The following is an 18,343-nucleotide window of genomic DNA, read 5'->3' as shown; positions in this document are numbered from 1 at the left end:
AAAGTCCAGAAAGACTATGTCCACTGCTACCCCTGCATCTAATGATTTGGTGACCTGGTCATAGAAGGCCACCATGTTGGTCTGACAGGACCTGCCTCTAATGAACCCGTTTTGGTTTCCCTGAAGCATAATCTCCCCTGCTGGCCCCTCGTGGACATGTGCCAGAATAATTCTCTCAAAAAGCTTACCTAGGATCGAGGTAAGACTAACTGGCCTATAGTTCCCTGGGTCCTTCTTCCTCCCTTTTTTGAAGATGGGAACCACGTTGGCCCTCTTCCAGTCCTCTGGCACCACACCAGAGCACCATGAGTGCTAATACAGCCAGGGGTGCCGCAATGACCTCAGCTAATTCCCTCGGCACTCTGGGGCGGAGATCGTCTGGACCAGTTGATTTAAATACATCCCGTCCCTCCAGAAGTTCCCTGACTAGATCCTCCCTAACCCATAGCCTTGGTGCGCCTCCCCTGGGGCCTGATCTGGTCCCTGCTGATCTGGTCCCTGCTCAGGAAAATGGAGGCAAATTTAGTGATGATGTCACTTTTTTGCAAAGTGATTCATTTAGTATGGTACACAATTTTATTTAAAAGTTAATTAGTTTAATCACAATTTTAGATTTAAATGAATTTTAAAGTTAATAACTACGTTTCTAAAATCCATGCTGAGAAACTAGGCCAGGGGTGGGCAATTATTTTGGGTGGAATGCTGCTTACTGACTTTTGGAAAGCCATGGCATGACAAGCAGCCAGGGGCAGATAAATACTAATTTTCTAAATTTTTTAGGGGCCCCGCAGGCTGAATAGAATGGCCTGGTGGGCCACATCCAGCCCATGGGCCACATTTTGCCCACCCCTGGTCTAGGCATACATTACATTTTAGGTACTAAAATAACTGTGAGTATATACATATTTTCTTTGGGTATTTTGCATAATCATAACAATAGTTTTTTATAAGGTTTAGACAGAAATGCAGCTCCCTGCTATAACTCACAGCACTTCACAGGATGCACTATGAGTTACAGCAATCCCCGGACCAACAGACATTTTCTGTAGGGTCCTGGGGGTTGGGGGATTCAGCTGCAACTTGGAGCACCTGTGAGTCTGCCCTTAGCCCTACCCCTCCCCCCTCCAAGCCCCTTCCTCCATTCCTTTCCCCCCCTTCCATTTAGACACTCTAATGAAAGCACTCTACTTTGGAGTGTTTTCATCTGAACCCTCATGTAACAAGTGTTCAGATTGTTATGGGACTGGGCCCCTTTAAAGCACTCTGCAGGTATGCACCTATGTTTGGTCACAGCTGTAGAGTGCTTTCAGGGCCAGATCAGGGAAAAAAATGTTACTTCTGCCTGTGCCTATAGGCTTTCACAGCTTTTTTTGAAGTAGGCCTCAAAGTATTTTAATAGCTTACTTTCTCCAGAAAAATCTCTGTGTAAAGTAGAAATGACAGTTCTTCAGAACAGTTTCTTTATAGTGAAATCTATTTTTAATAAACTGAATAATTATATATGTTACCGTGTCTCTATCAAATATGATTCCCAAAATAGTTACCATTTGTATCCGACAATCCTTTTTGAGCTTGCCACTGTTATATATAGAAATTCATGCATAGCACAGCTCAGAAGACCAAAACAGACAATCAAGTATACAGCCAAAATTTAAAAAAAACCCAGAAAAAAAGATTAACTAAGATCCAATAAACTGGGTCAGATTTTCAGACATAGGCATAATAAGGCATCTCAATCCACATTTAGCTGACTAGATAGATGAGTAGGAGTTGTCAAAGCAGTTATTAGGTACAAAATACTGATATTTTCTAGAGCTTATTTTCATAAGTGTCTTAAAAACTCTGAAATTCATGTCCCATTTACTCCAGTAAAAGTGTGGGGCACTACAGATTTTGAATTTGTTTAACTCTGTACATTTAGGAATCAATCAGTATTGTTTACTGAAAAATGTAGCATGGAGACATTTTTATGCCAACTTAAAAAGTGTTCATATCAATATAGACCAATTTACTGATTCCTAACGAATAGCTTACAGAGAATATTCCACCCTAGCTTTCAAAGCTCTTTCCTTAGTCCATGGCTCAGGGGAGAATTTCCATTCCAGTCTATTCATTCTAAAGATCAGAAAAAGTTTTGACATTTTGACTTTTTGTCCCAATTTGGGCTGGGAAAATGTTTTGAAATCTTGAAACGTTTTGTAGGATGGAAGTATCAATTCCTGCCCTGCTCTAATATTATATTGCGAAGAACTTCATTCTCTTTTGTAGTGAAGTATTTTTAAGTTACTCTTTAGCTTTCTTTTGAAAATGTGCAAACTGTAATTTTTTTAATGTTGACAGTGCAGATGCAGAACTAGAATCTGCATAGAAAAATTAGGTTACACTTACATTAATGCCTAGCTTAAGTCCACAAGGGACAAACTTCATAGGCTGAAATGCCATTTCTAATAGCATTGCTTGGGTAACTGACTGTTTTGTGGAAAATACCATACCAGCTTTCATTCCTAATTTACTTCCCAGTACCCTGAACCATGGATTTCACATCGCCTCATCTGGCCTCTCAGTATTGTGTGACTATATAGAGAAGAGCCATCCACAGACACTCTTTGATAATGTGCAAGTTTAAGTTATTAATGTCCAGTCTTCAGACCTTTGAAATTCTGGAAAGAGACTGGGAAGGCTACAAATGAAGGATGGGATCATGTGTGTGAACCAGATTAAGTATGCGCATCTCAACCAACCACATAACAAATAGATGTTCTGGGTTGTGAGCAAGGTCCATTTTGCAATTTGGGAACCTCATTATATCTGAGGGCAAAATTTCTCCCTCTGAAGAAATGATCTGTCCCTTGCCAATTTACCTCCATTGATTCCCTACTCACACAGGCTTTTCTTCTTTAAGGGATAATCTAACCTCTGGTATGTCTAATCACTGCTCTCAATTACCTCGCAAAAGGCAATATTCTCTGCACTATGTGTAACTGAATTAAGGAAGGATGGTGTTTCATGTGATACTATGCTGTTATTCCAAGATGTTTACTATTGACTTCAGATGAGTTTAGTGCCTTAGAAACGTGTCAGCTTAGCCAACAAGGAGAATCCTGTGTTTTGTTAACCATGTGAGAGTTAAACCAAATGCTGTAAGTCTGTAAGATTCTCCACATTCTCAGGCTAGTGCACTATGAAGTGGAAGGAGCACCACTAAGTACTGGAAGGTGATCCTAAAGGGAAAAATTACAAGCTAAACCTTCATCTGCTGCATGTCAGTGTAGCTCCAATGAAAAGCACACGCATTTACCACAGCTGATGATCTGATGCATGTATGTTAATCTACCCTGGTCCCCTAGTTTCCCAAGTTTGTTTTTTGGGTCCTGTGGAGAAAGGAGAGAATGGGGTTGGGCAAAAGGGGGCATTTAATAATAGGGTTATTCTATTTGGTTTTGAAATACAGGTCTAATTCTCATTGCAGGTTATCAATTACATTTTAGTTATGTGAAGTCTGCAGTGTAAATCCGTAGGGGCCATAAACTTCTGTGTAGTATATCTCTACTATCAAAACCTCTTACATTACCATATATTGGGCAGCTATATAGGGGCACATGGTAGTTTGCCCTGTAATGATAATTCTGTCTTGTTTAATCTTTCCACAAACTTAAAACTGCATAAGGCCAGTAAGATTATAGTTTAACAACAAACATATGAAGAAGATGGCAGACCTAAATCAAGCATTTATTCTTCACAAAGTAGCTTCAAATAAAAAAAAAAAGAAAATCATGAGAGAATTTCTGAGTGGATGTAGGAGGGAGGAATCTTGAAACAAATCCGACTCCTATAAAATAGGAAAAAGTGAGAAAATGTTCAAGCTGTTATCAGCATCATGCCACATAAATGAATCCCAGCTACTAGTGTTGGGATTGACAGGCCTTCTACTTGCCTCTGTTGAAATTAATGGCAACACTCATTCTGACTAGTAAGAACAGGACCATATCTTTCGCTACAAACACCTGAGCATTTTTTTAGTGGATGATTTCCTAAATCAGACTGGGGTGGAATTAGCCAAGGGTGTATACTCTGATTAGCCAAGGGTGTATAGTCTTGTGTATTTAAATTCTTTTCTGTGTGCTTTTCTCCAGTTGCATTATTAAAGAATCCAGAATAGCCAGAAAAAAGAGGTCTGTTATAAATGAATATTCTGTAAATGTAGCATGACAAAAACAAAGCAAATCACATATCACATGCTTTTATTCTCTGTGAGACAAAGAAAGGATTTCCTTTTCTGGTATTATCCTCATAGCTTAGTGTGTCTGCACATTGTTACGATGAACTCACTGGCAGTCTCTGAACTTAGTTGGGTATTAAATCACACTCTAATTTACTCATTATTGGTGCTAAGTCAGTTTTTCAAGTGAACTGCCACTTGGCAACAATTGTGTTGCTGTCAATGTTTAGCCAATCTTTTTAAGACTTGGAGAAGTCCAAGGTGTTCAATATTAATAGGACATTTCTTTTTAATGAGTTTTTAGATCTTGGTGACTGAAACCTTCCTGAACTGTTACTGAAAAATGTGAACAATCCACTTGAATCCTATTCATTAGCAGTAACCTCTTAGAGCTGTAATTCATCCTCTGCCTTGCAATGCTGAAGTGCCCTAAGTACCATATATCTAGCACTTTGGAAGCTGCAACCCCATACCATGGATTAATATTTAACTTGGGTTACTTCAGGACAATAATGCCTGGCCCCATGAAACATGCATTAGTTTCTTGTGTTGGTAATTAGATTAATAAGGTTTCTCTGAATTTAACGAAGCTTTCACAGTTAGCTAAAGGGTTACCTTGGCCTATCTTGTGATATAGATAATTTACCTATAAACACATGATACCAGTGATTACAAAGCTTGGTTTTGTCTTTCTGTGTTGTCTTTGACACTTCCTCCTCTTAGTGACGTTGCAGCAATGAGATTGCTGCATATAGAATTCCCCTCCTCCTTTTTCTTAAAGATTTTTCCTAAATGTGTAAGAAGGTGCAATTGAAATTGGTGCAGTAATAGGACTTCTTTTCCTTCTAACTTTCTTTAACACAAAGAGGGTGGGTGTGGGCAGAGTCTTCAGTGATATATAAATAAAGATCTTAGAGTGAGCTCTCAAGGCTGAAGACTAAGGTGAGTAGGATTTCATAACATATTTTGCACATGATAATGTGATTCATACACAAATATGTACAGGACAGGGCTGGGTTTCCTGGATGGGTTTCCTTAGTTTTTGTGAATTTTCAGAGTCATGGCACAGAAATTTTAGGAAGCAATAGAGAAAAAAAATCCCCCTGACCTGAACATCACTGAGAGCCATATTCTGTATCACAGGAGGATAAATTAGAAGTAACCCACTTTAACTCCGTGAATATGTCCTGATACAAAACTACTAGAGTGACTCTCTGAGGGAGTCTCTGAGGGATAAGGCCATAAGCAAGAGGAAGAAGAAAGCACTCTGTGGTAGCTGTCTGATGGCTGCAGCATCATCTGGGACTTAGGCATTCCTTATTAGTTCCTTGCATATAACTGCCTCATTACCCACAGGCCCACTTTCATGCTCTGCTCCAGCACTAGATTTGCTTTTCATATATTTTGTTAAAATCTCCAGTGAGAATTTTTCATGGAACCAAATTGTTATTGAGATTTGCACTTAACTATCAATTAAATAAGGTCTTTAAGTTAATCATGCAAATATTCAGGGATGGTGCTAATGTCTGGGCTGCCATATAGCACATAATAGCTTCTCTCTAGGTTTGCATGTGTCGGGGGTCCCTTTTATGAGTGTGCTATTCATTCAGTTTTTCTAAGGCTGCAGCAAGTATAAAAAAAACTCTTTAAAAATTAGCTATAACCGAAAATTTGCTGTACACCAAAGGGGAAGGCATCAAATATGACTTTTTGACACATAAAATAGATTTTCACTCTAATCCAGGTACTGAATAGAAATACATTTCTTTCATCTACATAGTAGGACCGCATTTCATGACTTTCCTTTTATTTGCTGTGCAAGAAGTGTGGAGCTTCTGAGTACTCCTTTAATAGGAATGGTGAGTTATAAATACTATATTTAGGTTCCTCAGAAGTTGCAATAGTAGTTAGATCATGACAACCAGATACTTTAGTACTAAACATGCTGTGGAGCTTTAGTAAAGTGCAGGCCACACTGTAAGTAGTTTGTAACTAGAGTGGAAATGTTAAATAAAAAGCTGCAATGTATCTAAAAAGAACAGCAATCAGCTGTAGTAAATGGAGTTTAGTGTGCTCTGAGTTCACTAGGGACCAGTTTTTACAAATCACATGCCCATCTATAAGTAAACAGATGTGAAATCATTAGGGCTGTGCGAAATGGCTATGTGTCAATTTAGTTTTAGATTCGGCCATTTTGGAGGGACAGTGATTCATTTTGGTGTTTTGGATCGCTGTTCTGTTTCAATTTGGCCAAATCTGTTTTGGAGTTTCATCGCTGTTTTGGTGACTGGCCATAGGCTATAATGGGGAATCATTAAAATGCCTATGACTTTTGCCATTTCTGGCCTGGCTCAGATGAAAATTGCAGAGATGGTAGCCCCTTCTAAGGTCATGAATCCTGCCATGTTTCATGGATATAGATGCAGGGGGTTCTGTGAAACTGCATCTGAAGGTCCTGAAAGCAAAATTCGTGTCACTTGTGTATGTATGTAGGCAGAGGGGGATGAAATTAGCAGGGATGGTAGCCTGTAACAGGGGCCCTTCCTGGTGCCAGTTAGATCTCTGTCCACCCACTTGTTTCTGGGCCAACCATCTGCCCCTTTTTCTCCTGCCATGCCTTGATGGAAAATTGATTCAGATGTTATGCATGTTCAGATGTTAAGCAGGAAGCTCTCCATTTAGGCCCCTGATGTCTAGGGGTGACATCCATTCCACAGCTCCATACCTTCCCTACACTGTGGCCAATGCCTTGCAGATGGCATCCCAGGCAGCTAAGCTCAACTCCATTGAAACCAGCAAGCCTCAGGCCTCTCAAAGATCTTACAGGTCTGGGCTTTCCCTAGCCAGGACTGTGTGTGCATGTGGTGGCTGGAGGTTATAAGATGCCTCCTACCCACCTTTCACCAGGGAGGTTTGCAGTCCTGGCATTTCTTGGGGGCTGCCATGGTCCCAGAAGTCCCACCAGGCCTCCCGACCCTAGCCCCGACCCTAGCAGGGTGCAGTTTTAGGTCATGCCCAGGACCTGGGACCTCCTCCTTCCCCCATAGCCCCAACTCATACTTCCAAGTTTGTCCTGGCATGAGAGCTCAGCAGTGAGATATTCTTCCCCTGCTGGCTGGTGATACAGTGAGTGCCGCCTTCAGCTCTGAAAGCGGTGCATTAAAAGAATTTTAAAAAGGAAATAGGTGCAGATGGAGTGAAGAGGGTAACACTCACTCCATTTGCATGTAGAGCTTGGGGAACCCCAGCAGAGGGAGGTTCACCTTGAGAAATACTAGCTGCTCCACCAAACCGGGATCCATAGAGGTGTAGTGGGGTGTCTCAACAAGGCTGAATGCCTTCTCACTCAGAACACTGGTTGGTGGACAGGTGTTCCCAGGAAACTATGGCCAGATCCTGCCACATGTGGCTGCAGGCTTGCTCAGTAGGTAAAGGGGTCAAAGAGCAGTGGCTCCATGTCCTCGGTGAGATAGGTAGCCACTGAGACCTTGATGCTACCTGCCCAATGCTGGGGTCTGGTGCCTTTCGGCCCCAACATAGAAGCCATGCCCTTGGCCCACATTGGCAGCACCTGTGGTGGAGGAGGCTGGCTGGTGGATGGAGTGCTGGAACAGGACACTGGTCCCCCTTCTTTCACGTCTCCTCGCATCTGCCCTTCAGCCTCCCTGACTCTGTTCACCAGCATCTCTGTCCAGTGATCCAGGGTTTTGCTGGTGCACATGCTCCTCTTCACCCTCGGGTCACACATGGGCAATGGCACGTGGACCATACTGAACCGCAATGGATTCAGCCTTCCTTGATGGCCTCCTTCAGCCACTTCACCAGTTCCTGAAATTCTGGTGGCAGTGGCTTGCCCCAGCCAGGAACATCGATCCCCTGGAACTTCTCCATTTGCTTTTTAAGTTCCCTCACTATGGAGATCACTTGGCTAAGGAGGGCATCACCAGTCCTGAGGCTCTCAGTGGCCTCAAGGAATGGCCTGCGGATCACCAAGATCTGGGAGATGGTATCCTACTCTCTTTTGTTAAGGGGGCCACTGATCCCAATCTTCCCAAGCAAGGCCATCTCATGGATGGCCTTCTGTTGCTCAACCAGCCTTTTGAGCATCAGGTATGTAGAGTTCCACCGAGTCTCCACATCCTGCATGATTTTCTGCTGCAGGATGCTCAGCTCTGCCTGTTTGTCCTGCAGCATCTTGCCCACCTTGATGCTCTGGTGGAAGTAGCCAGCCACCTTCCTGCATTTTGAAATAAACTGGCAGGTTGTAATGGCATCCTCACCGGGAGCCCTGTCCCCCTCCAAGGCATCCCTGACTATAAGGCAGAACTTGTGTGCCACACAGTGGATGCCAACAAAGTTGACATCATGCACTGCCTTGACCATATTGACTCTGTTGTTGGTGACCATGAACCCATGAGTGAGCTTGCCCTGTCCAACAAACTGCCTCTGCACCATGCAGTTCATGGCCCCCATGATCTCTGTTGCTGTGTGGGACTCATCCATCACCTCCGCTTGATGAAGAGCCCACCAACAGCCTGACTGATCACACTAGTGCCCTGTGAGGGAGAGGTAGACATTATCTCCACCCTGACCCAGGTGGTCTTATACTTCACTTCACTAAATGTATGAGGTAAAGTGCTCCATAATGCTCTGGGTGACCTTGCTCACCTGTGGAATGTGCCCCGCTTTCCCTCACTGGCCCAGGGTGGCCTGCCTCTGATTCTGGGGGATGGGGGCTTTGCAGCAAGAGGGGGAATTCCCTTTGGGCATGTTCCCACTGGTGTCATGCTGAGGAGGAGCAAGGGCAAGGGGGTGGTGCCCCCTGAAGTGCATCAGCATCCCTGTGGTGCTGAAGTGTTTCTCGTCCTTGCCCCAGCTGGTCTTGCATCAGCAGTGCAGGCAGATAGCATATGTGGAATCATTTGCCACCTCAAAATGATACCACACTACACTACCCCCTTGCTTCTGGGGTGCGGGTGGGGATCCTGCCTTATCCCTCTCCTCAGCAGGCAGAGGCATAACAGGAGGAGCTAACTCAGCTGAGCAACTTGCTTCCACAACCTCAACCTCCTCCAAGGTGCTTTCTGGAGAAGGAGACCTGGCTCTAGGGGAACTTTGAGGGGCACAAACTCAGATTCCCTCTCCTTCCCCAGAACTTCTCTGGCTATGGCACTGAGCATCCCTGGTTCCAGATCCAGCTCCTCCTCTGGCAATGGAAGGCTCAGGCTGGGAACTGAAATTGGCATGGAGGAGACTGTCATGCTGGTGCTTGTCATGCTGGTGGTGCTAGGGGTTATTATTATTGCCGGTGTTAGTGGAGGTGGGGCAGGTGCAGCCACTGCTCCCACCTCCTTGTTGCCACTAGCAGCAGAAGCCTCATGCCTAGTAGAAAAGAGGGTGCATCTAAGTGTGGGGGGAGACATACAGCTTTCCCTCTTCCCCCTCTCATTCCCCTGCCAGAAGACCTGGCACCGGCCTTTCCAGCATATTTCATGTTTGGTGTGCTGGAAAATGCGTGTCTGTGTAGTGCTTTCTTGTACAGTGATGCAACACTGCCAGGCAAAGCACAGCTTTCTTTTTGTTTGGGGTGAAAAAATTAACAAGAATAAATAACAGGATTTTTTGGGAAGAAATATTTGAAAGGGATTAACAATAGGGATGGTAGGCAAGGGTAAGTAGGAAAGGATTGGCTAGTGGATGGCTACAACTTGGTAGCAACAGACTACCTTCTGCTACCAGACTAGACCCTTCAGATGCTGTGCTTTGCTGCTCATGCTGCAAGAGACAGATCTCACAAAAGGCAGAGAGCAGTTTACAGACAGCCTTATATGTTCTTTCTCAGTCCCTCCACCAGAGCACTGGGATTGGAAGGGACCTCAGGGACAGATCGCAGACACTGGCCAGCTACAGATGTCAATATCAGAGCAGTCCTTCAGCCCCTCTTTCCTCTCTCTCCTGAATTTCTGTTTCTCCTCTAGCCTGCCTCCAAAAACATTGCAAAACATCTAAAACATTTTGGATAGTTCCTTTTCATTTTGGAGATGTTTTGGAGCCTTCTGTTTAATTTCGGATTCAGTGTTTTGGGCGCCGAAACAGGCCAAAACACCTCTGAAATGAAATGGCTGCTGAAATTTTGCATGGCCCTGGAAATCATATCCCTACATTTGTATACAGACTTTTAATGATACTACATTCTAATTATAGAGGGTGTGTATAAATCAGTTGATCGCATACATAAATGCCTAGGCTTAATTAGCCTTCATAATTGACAAATCATTTGATGTATTTGTGTAATCATAACAAATTTCATCAAATCTGATCAGCTAGGTGAAAGTTTAGATGAAATGAAAAACAGATAAAATTACTGGTATACAGGTAAGGCATTATGGTACCATGTACTAGCTATCATCAGACACCGGAGCAATATGGAGAGGAAGAAGGGCCTATAAACAAGTTGTGCATAGTGTGAAAGCCAAATGAGAGGGGGAAACTGCACCGATGCTGCCTTCAGAACACTTTAATAGTAGCATTGCAGCCAGAAGACAAAGACTCACAGGGCACTACACAACTGTTACAGATACTCACAGAAAAGCTTGTAGGCTACCAAACTAAATGAATAGCTTTAAAAACTGTTTTTCAGTGTATCCTGGCCAAAGAATCTGGGACCCAAAAAGGAAGGAGAAAATAATATTCTTGTGTTAATGCAAAAGACATGTTATGAGACTGCTATGGCATTTTGAATAAACATGCATACTTTATATCCTTGTAGTTGAGTGAGAATTTGCATGTATAGCCTATAATAAATAACTTTATAATTTTGCCCATGGAAAATAATTTATTTTTCTTAGCTTAGCTGGGACCAACTTTAAGTTTATAATAGAAATAGAAATTTGTGGAGAAATTGTGTACTCAGCTATTAGTGTATTATGTATTAGTATACATCAGATTTTTTTTCACAGTTTAATGGCACTACATACAACTTTTACTTGAATTTTATCCATTTATCTTTGTAATCTTCTTTTGTTTTTCTTTTTAAAAACTTGATAGTTGAAAACAGTAAATTAAACTAAAAAGAAAGCTGAAAGCATAGGTTTTAGCTATGCCACTGTAGGCTGTGATTTCTATAGATCTTTCGTAAGTTAGGCCCCGTCAAGGATGTAACACCTTCAGGAGTCATCTGGTGCTATAGGAAGTGGTGTTGATAGCAATTCAGTAAGTGGCAGTCTTTCATCTGAAGTGAAGAAACAGTGTGTGATGATTTGAGGAAAGTGTACATGTACAGTTATGAATTCTGATTGATTTTATGCAATGGATGTATTACTGGATCCCTCTTCATCGGTGGAATCTACCATGTGGTGGTTAGGGCTGTCATGTATCTCCCAGACTACAGACTTTAAACCTTGATAGTCTCCAGAACTTTTTGGTCAAGCCATTCACATGTAAAGACCTTAGTACGATGCATTGACTGAAGCTTGGAAAACCAGTTTTCTTTAATTGAAAGAAGTGAGAAAAAGCATAAAAAAATGATTGGGTCTCAGAATTTGGCCTTAAAACCTAAAGAGCCTGGCAGACTCAGGTGTAGACTTTAGTAGGGAGAGGGGGTGTCTCTGTCAACAGGACATGCAAAAGTCAAATCAGGCTGGCTGGAGGAGAGAGAGATTAAATAGATTTCCAGATTCAGAAAAGAATCTGGAGACGGGACTCGGAAACCTGAAAAGACACTGACCCAGTTCCTGGAGAACATGCCCAAGCGATGAATAGGGAATTGGGTATTTTTTCTCCTTTTTTCCCTGGACTTGTACATTTCCTGTTCTGTCCAAAGTGCACAGATGTTGCATTTGGAACCATCTGCATGGTTTATGTCTTTGAAGAAATGAACTGTAAACGAGAATGCCAACAAGATGGAACTCTGGAAAAGGGAATGCTAAACTGAAAAGTCGGCATTAATCTCATGTTCTTGCCAGTCAGATCATAGTGTCTTGATAGGTGGTGTGAGAAAGAGGATCTGTACTTTGAAAATGTGTCAAGAGATTCAAACCCAGGGGTAGTAGTTGGGCCCTGCTTAGTCTCAGAAAATGATTTAATTGGAAAGATCTTCACTAGGTTGCAACATAGAGGTAGGAACTAGACTGTTCCTGAGCATTTGCAATCATTAAAAATGCACAGTATTTTTCAACAGAGTTTGAAAGTTAATTTTAGGTTATGCCAAAAGTGGTTAACTGTATTCTCTTTAAATAAAATTAATTTTAGCTTTGACACCATGTAATATTTTTGTTTGCTTATTAAACATATAGGCAACAGATCTGTTCATAAAGTGTAACTCCAATGAGGGACTTAGTAAGCCTATCTGCACAACTTCTTGAAAGGAATTTTACCACCTAACAAACTGATTTTTTTCCAGCTGTTTACTATTATCCAAATAGGAAGACCAAGAAAATGGCTGGTTCCTTATTGAACACAAAGGCAATCTAGTAACAGAGAACACAGAGAAGACTGAAGTATTTAATGCCTCTTTTGCTTCAGTCTTCTTAAATAAGGTCAGCTGTCAGCTGAGGAGGGAATTTAGCAGCAAGGAGGGGTGAAGAGATTAGCTATTTAGAATGACAGAATATGTTAGGGATTACTTAAAGGAAGAAGTAGGTGCTTTCAAGTCAGCAGGGCCAGACAGAATGCATCTTAGACTACTCATGGAATTCAGGTGAGGTCCCAAATGACTGGAAAAGAGCAAACACAGCACCCGTCTTTAGGAAAGGGAAGAAGAAGGATCTAGAGAATTACAGGCTGGTCAGTCTGATTTTGATACCTGGAAAGATCATGGAGCAGGTTATTAAGCAATCGATTCCTAAGAACCTGGAGAAGAACATGATGATCAGGAAAAGGCAGCATAGCTTCCTCAAGAGCAAGTCATGCCTGACCAATTTAACTCCAATGAAGGACTTATGATCTGGGCTCTACAATCTGCTGCTTGCAAGCCTTGTGATGGGCACAGGTCCTGTGGCCAGGAGCGTGCAGGGAGCAGATCACAACTCTGTTGTGGATCTGGCCCTGGCACCGGCCCCAGCCCTACACTGTCACTGCTCCAAGATCCTGGCCCTGGCTCTGGATGCTTCACCCACCTGGCCAAGCACCCTACCCTCACGGCTCCTGCCTCATCCCCACGGAGACCCTGGGATTGTGTGGTGGGGACAGAGCCCCTGTTCTGCTGGCAGGGACATGGGGGCAGCTCTTCCCAAGCCCTGTGCTCTCACTACCCTGTGATAATGGGGTCTGCATGGAGATCATCTGGGAGCATGCAATACATCCATCTGGATGTATTGCATACCCTGCCTAGGGCATGCAAGGCATCCAGGTGGATGGGATGAGGCTGTCTGAGGCCAGGGCTGGGGTCTTGGGTTGGTGACAGTGTGGGTCTGGGGCCAGGGCAGAGCCGCAATCTGCTCCCTGTACACCTCCGCCTGTGGATCTGACACCTGTTGCAGGGATGTGCTGGTAGCAGATCATGGTTCTGCTCCAGCCCTAGTCCAACGCTACCACTGCTCTGCCACCCCACCCAGTGATCCTGGCCTCATCTGCCCATCCCACACCTAAACACTGCTCTCTGTCCACCCCATCCCACATAGGAAGTATTGGTGAATTGTTGCACAGGGAGTGGGGTGCTGAGCTAGCCCTTGACAGCTCGGCAAAACTCCCTATGTGGTCTGTGGGTCTACATAATTGCCCATCCCTGGTATAATATCTTCGCTAATGATTTAGGGGATGGAACTGAGAGTACACTTAGCCTATTTGTAGATGACTCCAAGCTGGGTGGATTTTCAGACACCCTGGAAGTTTCAGACCCTCTGGATTAGCGTTCAAAATGACCTTGATAACCTGGATAAATGTTCTGAAATTAATAAAATAAAATTAAACAAGGACAAGTGCACAGGCTGGGATTGGGGCTGTGTGTATGGGTCCCTATCCGTCTCCATGAGCTAGGGCTGGCGGCAGCAATGGAAAGAAGCCGCCTCAGTCCCACTGCACACCCTGGGGTAGCGGGATGTGTGCCATGGATAGCACCTGGGCCAAGCAGGACCGAGGAACTTGCCATGGGCTGGTCAAAGTCCCTCTGTGGCCTGGATCTGGCCCACAGGCTGTATCTTGCCCACCTCAAGATTAAGTGATCTCTGAGGTCTTTTTCAGCCTTATTTTTCTATGATTCTGTATAGGCAATTACACTTAATGTGCAAGTTGCTCTGTAGTATTATATTTTTTTAATACCAATTTGAAAATTTTGGACCTCAATAAGTATTTCTATGATTTGGGCCAGTCACTTGGTAGCTAGGGCAAGTATCAGTTTTCAGTACAATGTCTCTTTTCAAACACTGATAACTTGGAGTCCATGTTCACAAATGAGAATAAATGACATGTAGGAAACTCTAGTAAATGATGATTAAAATGATCAGATGAAATCAAGGTGCTGACATTATACAAACTTTTAAAACAATTTAAGGATTATTTTTACTCTCTCCATCTCATGAGGAATTGTTTAATATCTTTAGCAAGCAGATTCTAATCTTATGGGGCCAATTGAAGCTGCAATTATGAGAAAATGGTTCAGGAGCTGTACAGTAAGATAAGATACATGTGGAGGTTCTGAGGGTGTACAATTTGTGTAGTCTAGAAAAGAACAGATATGGATAAACTGTAACCATGGTTCCCTATATCTTAACAGTAGCAACTAAAATGAGAGATAAAAAAATTTCCAGAGTTCCAGGGATTAGATTGATAAGGAGAAATGCCCTGAATGAAAATAAATAGTTCTTAAGAGTAAGAAAAGCTGGGGAATAGGTTAGATTACAAGATAACTCACCATGGCTGTAAATATTCAAAAACATGATGGACAACATTGGCAGGAATTAAGTACAGATAAATTCTGCAAAACACAGCTAAGTTAGACTAGTTTCAAGTTGCTTTTTCTGTTTGGACTTTACACAACAAAGACCTGGGGGATACAAACTCAGAGAGCATTTTCTAACCATAATATTAAGGAAAAAGGGATATATAAGAATCCATTGCTGAGTAACAAGGCAGACTTCAAATCATGAAGTAATGAAGACGTTTTCTATTCTACCATAACATCACCTGTCTTTGTTACCTTTATTTCTTAGGGAAGCTCAACTTTTTGTTGAAAAATTTGAGGGTGCTCTTGGAAAAGGAAAAGGAAAAAAATTTTATGCATACAAAGTAATGATGATGAAGGTAAGGATTTTATGTGATTCATTTTGTATAATGTACAACAGTAGACTACTACAACAGATTATGACTGTAGCTACATTCTTACAATTACTGTCCAGTTTTTCATGTGCATTTTTGGTTCTTTTGTGCCAAACTATCCCTGGATGGATTTTTTTACTCAAAACTATACCTTCTGATTGGGATCTATCATCTGTGAATGTTTCCAAAAGAGGTAGATCCTCATGTTATTAAGATTGGCTTCACCCATCTTGGGCCTGTTCCAAAACCACTGACTTCAATGGGCTTTGGGTCCATCTCATTGTAAAGACTTAGAACTGGCCTTTCTCCCTGTCAATTGGAGTTGCACATATTGGACAGGCAGAGATTCTTACCTCCCTATACATAGATTCTCTCTGGGCTCTTCAGTAGAAAGATTATTTAAAAATAAGTATCAGCCCATTTCTTTCTACTTAGACTTCATATTCCTCAGATGTGTACATTCATGTTTTATTAGGATTATTTTTCTAGAGTATGCACATTAAAATATGCATGTAAACAATGTCTATAAGAGTTATAGTTATTCAATCCAGTAAAAGAGATTAATACCAGTCAACCCAATTTGCAGTGAAGCTACAGAGCTTGAATTCCACTTCTGGAATTCTGAACAACACAGCTACATCTACACAAGCAGTGGACTGCACAGTTGTTACTTCGCAGTCATTTGGTACTTGCTAATGCCTATCCATGAGCAAGTAGCAAATGACTGTGCAGGAACCAACATTACTGTGCAGTACTGTCGCTGCACGGTTTTTTCCCACTGCACAGTATCATTGCCACATGGTTAGTGCCTGGCAATGCTACTGTGTGGTAGCAATGAGCAACTGCATAGTAGCTCCCTGCTGCTGTGAAGTAGCATCTTGTGTAGATATGCCCAACATGTAGCAAACTGAATTGTCAGAAACAATTCTGAAATAATGTTTAAGAAAAATACTAGTTTGTGGACACATTTTACAAATAAAAACAATGGTAAATTTTACAAGATGATTTAACAAAATGGGTTTTTCAATGTTGTGCTGGCTGTCAGAAGAATGGCTGAGGATGTACATGAGATGACCAAAAACACTGCAACTTACGTTATTGTTCTTTCCAGAAATGGTTGAAATTTCAGCGAGATTTTGAGAATTTTAAAACTGCCTGCATACCATGGGAATTTAAAATCAAGGAGATTGAAAGTAAGTTATCATGGAAAATAATAAAATTAGCTATTCACAGTTGTACCAAGAAGATCTCACAGACTTCTAAGATGGCTTTCCATTATTCCCTGAAGGAAAAATGGACTCTTTGTTGCAATTGTTTATGAATCAAAAAGATTTCCATTGTGGCTATAGAACACTGATACTAGTTTTGTGAATCATTGCGAAGGTCACAGCAACATTCTAAAAACATTCCTTCCTTTAAAGGAAGTCAGGAGCATCTACTTGTTCCATTAATGTGCAGCAATAAACTGTGGAAATGCTTGCTCTGCAGTATATTGCTCCCATGGGCATGCGGTTTACATGTGCACCTGGACTGTGGCACATTAAGCTGGGTCGAAGCAGCTCTGGCTGGCAAGGGTCCCTGGGGATCAGTCTACCAGCCTGGGGCTGCTCTGACCAGGTTTAATGTGCTGTGGAGGTGCTGGCTGGGGCAAAGGTACTTTAGCACAGGGCTAGTCAGCAAGCAGCCCCCACACTGAAGCACCCTTGTGTCCCAGCCAGTTGCTCAGTATCTACACATGTGTTGTTGCACACAAAAAGCTGCTATGGAACTTAGGCAGACCACCTACACCCCTGTAACTATGGAACTTATTAGTTTAGTGTGCCCTAATAGGGGCATACGTGTAGATGCTGAGGTGTTTACTGCACAGTTAATTAGTCAACTGCACAGTAAATGTCTAATTTAGATGTGCCTGTCATGTCTTTTGCAACAGAGAAAAAGGTATACAGAAAAAGTCGAAAGGCAATGAACATAATGGAAATGAGAACTGTTACCAGATTTGCCCATCACTTTGGGGTGTGTTCATTTATTAGGGGTACGTTTCTGGGGGGTCTCTGTAATTCTATCAATGTGCTGCTTGTGTTACTTGTATTTCTATATGGTGCTGTATCTCTCCCTTCTGCAAGTCTTCACCCCCAATGGAGCTATCTTGCAGGACTCAGTTTCAATGGGGCTGGATTCCTCCAACCACCAAATCAGTCAAATACATATACGCACATACACACACAGATCAACAGGACATGCCTGAGCCAGGTCCGGTTATTTAGCATTGACAGGCTAACACACTCATGCCTTGAACTCAGTTAACCAGGCCAGCAATAAATGCAGTCAGACACAAGCAAATGATTTAACAGAGCACATCTGAGTCAGGCGGGGCTATTCAGCATTGATGGGCTGACAGCTTCGTGTGCCTTAAACTCAGTTCATCCTTTATTTCAGCAGGACAATAATAAATGCAGTTAGATACACACATACACACATGCTAACAGAGTATGTCTGAGCAGGCTGGGTCCGATCAGCACTTTCAGCTGATACCTTCATGCGCCTCAAAACTCAGCACATCCCAATCTCTTGTCACAATGGTCCTAGTAGTAATCCCCTTGATGAGCAGACCCCACTGTGGGTTTGGGCATTACAGGGATCTTTGGCTTAGGTAAAAGAAGCATTGCTGCAGAACAAATGGGGAGGTTAAGGGGAAGAAAAAGTAGGTGAGGTTCAGAGAGAAAGTATAACTACCAGCTTGACCATAAAAGTTATTTACTGCCAGGTATATGAACTTATGATGATACCAGTAATAATAGCCATACAAGAGAGAGACAAATAAACAGTTTCAATATTACATAGTTTCAGTTAGGGTTTTGGGGAAGTCTAGCT

At 42.5% G+C, this 18,343-nt stretch overlaps 1 protein-coding gene across 1 annotated transcript in view; it reads left to right on the top strand.

Annotated features, from left to right (window-relative positions):
- The window catches only part of TMC1 (transmembrane channel like 1), a 114,744-nt gene that overhangs the window by 33,085 nt on the left and 63,316 nt on the right, over positions 1-18,343 (top strand). The window contains exons 5-6 of the mRNA XM_019518229.1: positions 15,367-15,457; positions 16,584-16,665. Of these exons, the coding sequence (XP_019373774.1) occupies positions 15,367-15,457; positions 16,584-16,665 (173 nt within the window). The remainder of the gene's footprint in view (positions 1-15,366; positions 15,458-16,583; positions 16,666-18,343) is intronic.

The sequence above is a fragment of the Gavialis gangeticus genome, unplaced genomic scaffold (assembly GCF_001723915.1).
Source record: "Gavialis gangeticus isolate Ggan-Ray unplaced genomic scaffold, GavGan_comp1, whole genome shotgun sequence".
Lineage (NCBI taxonomy): Eukaryota > Metazoa > Chordata > Crocodylia > Gavialidae > Gavialis > Gavialis gangeticus.
This window is presented reverse-complemented; position numbering and strand designations above follow the sequence as displayed.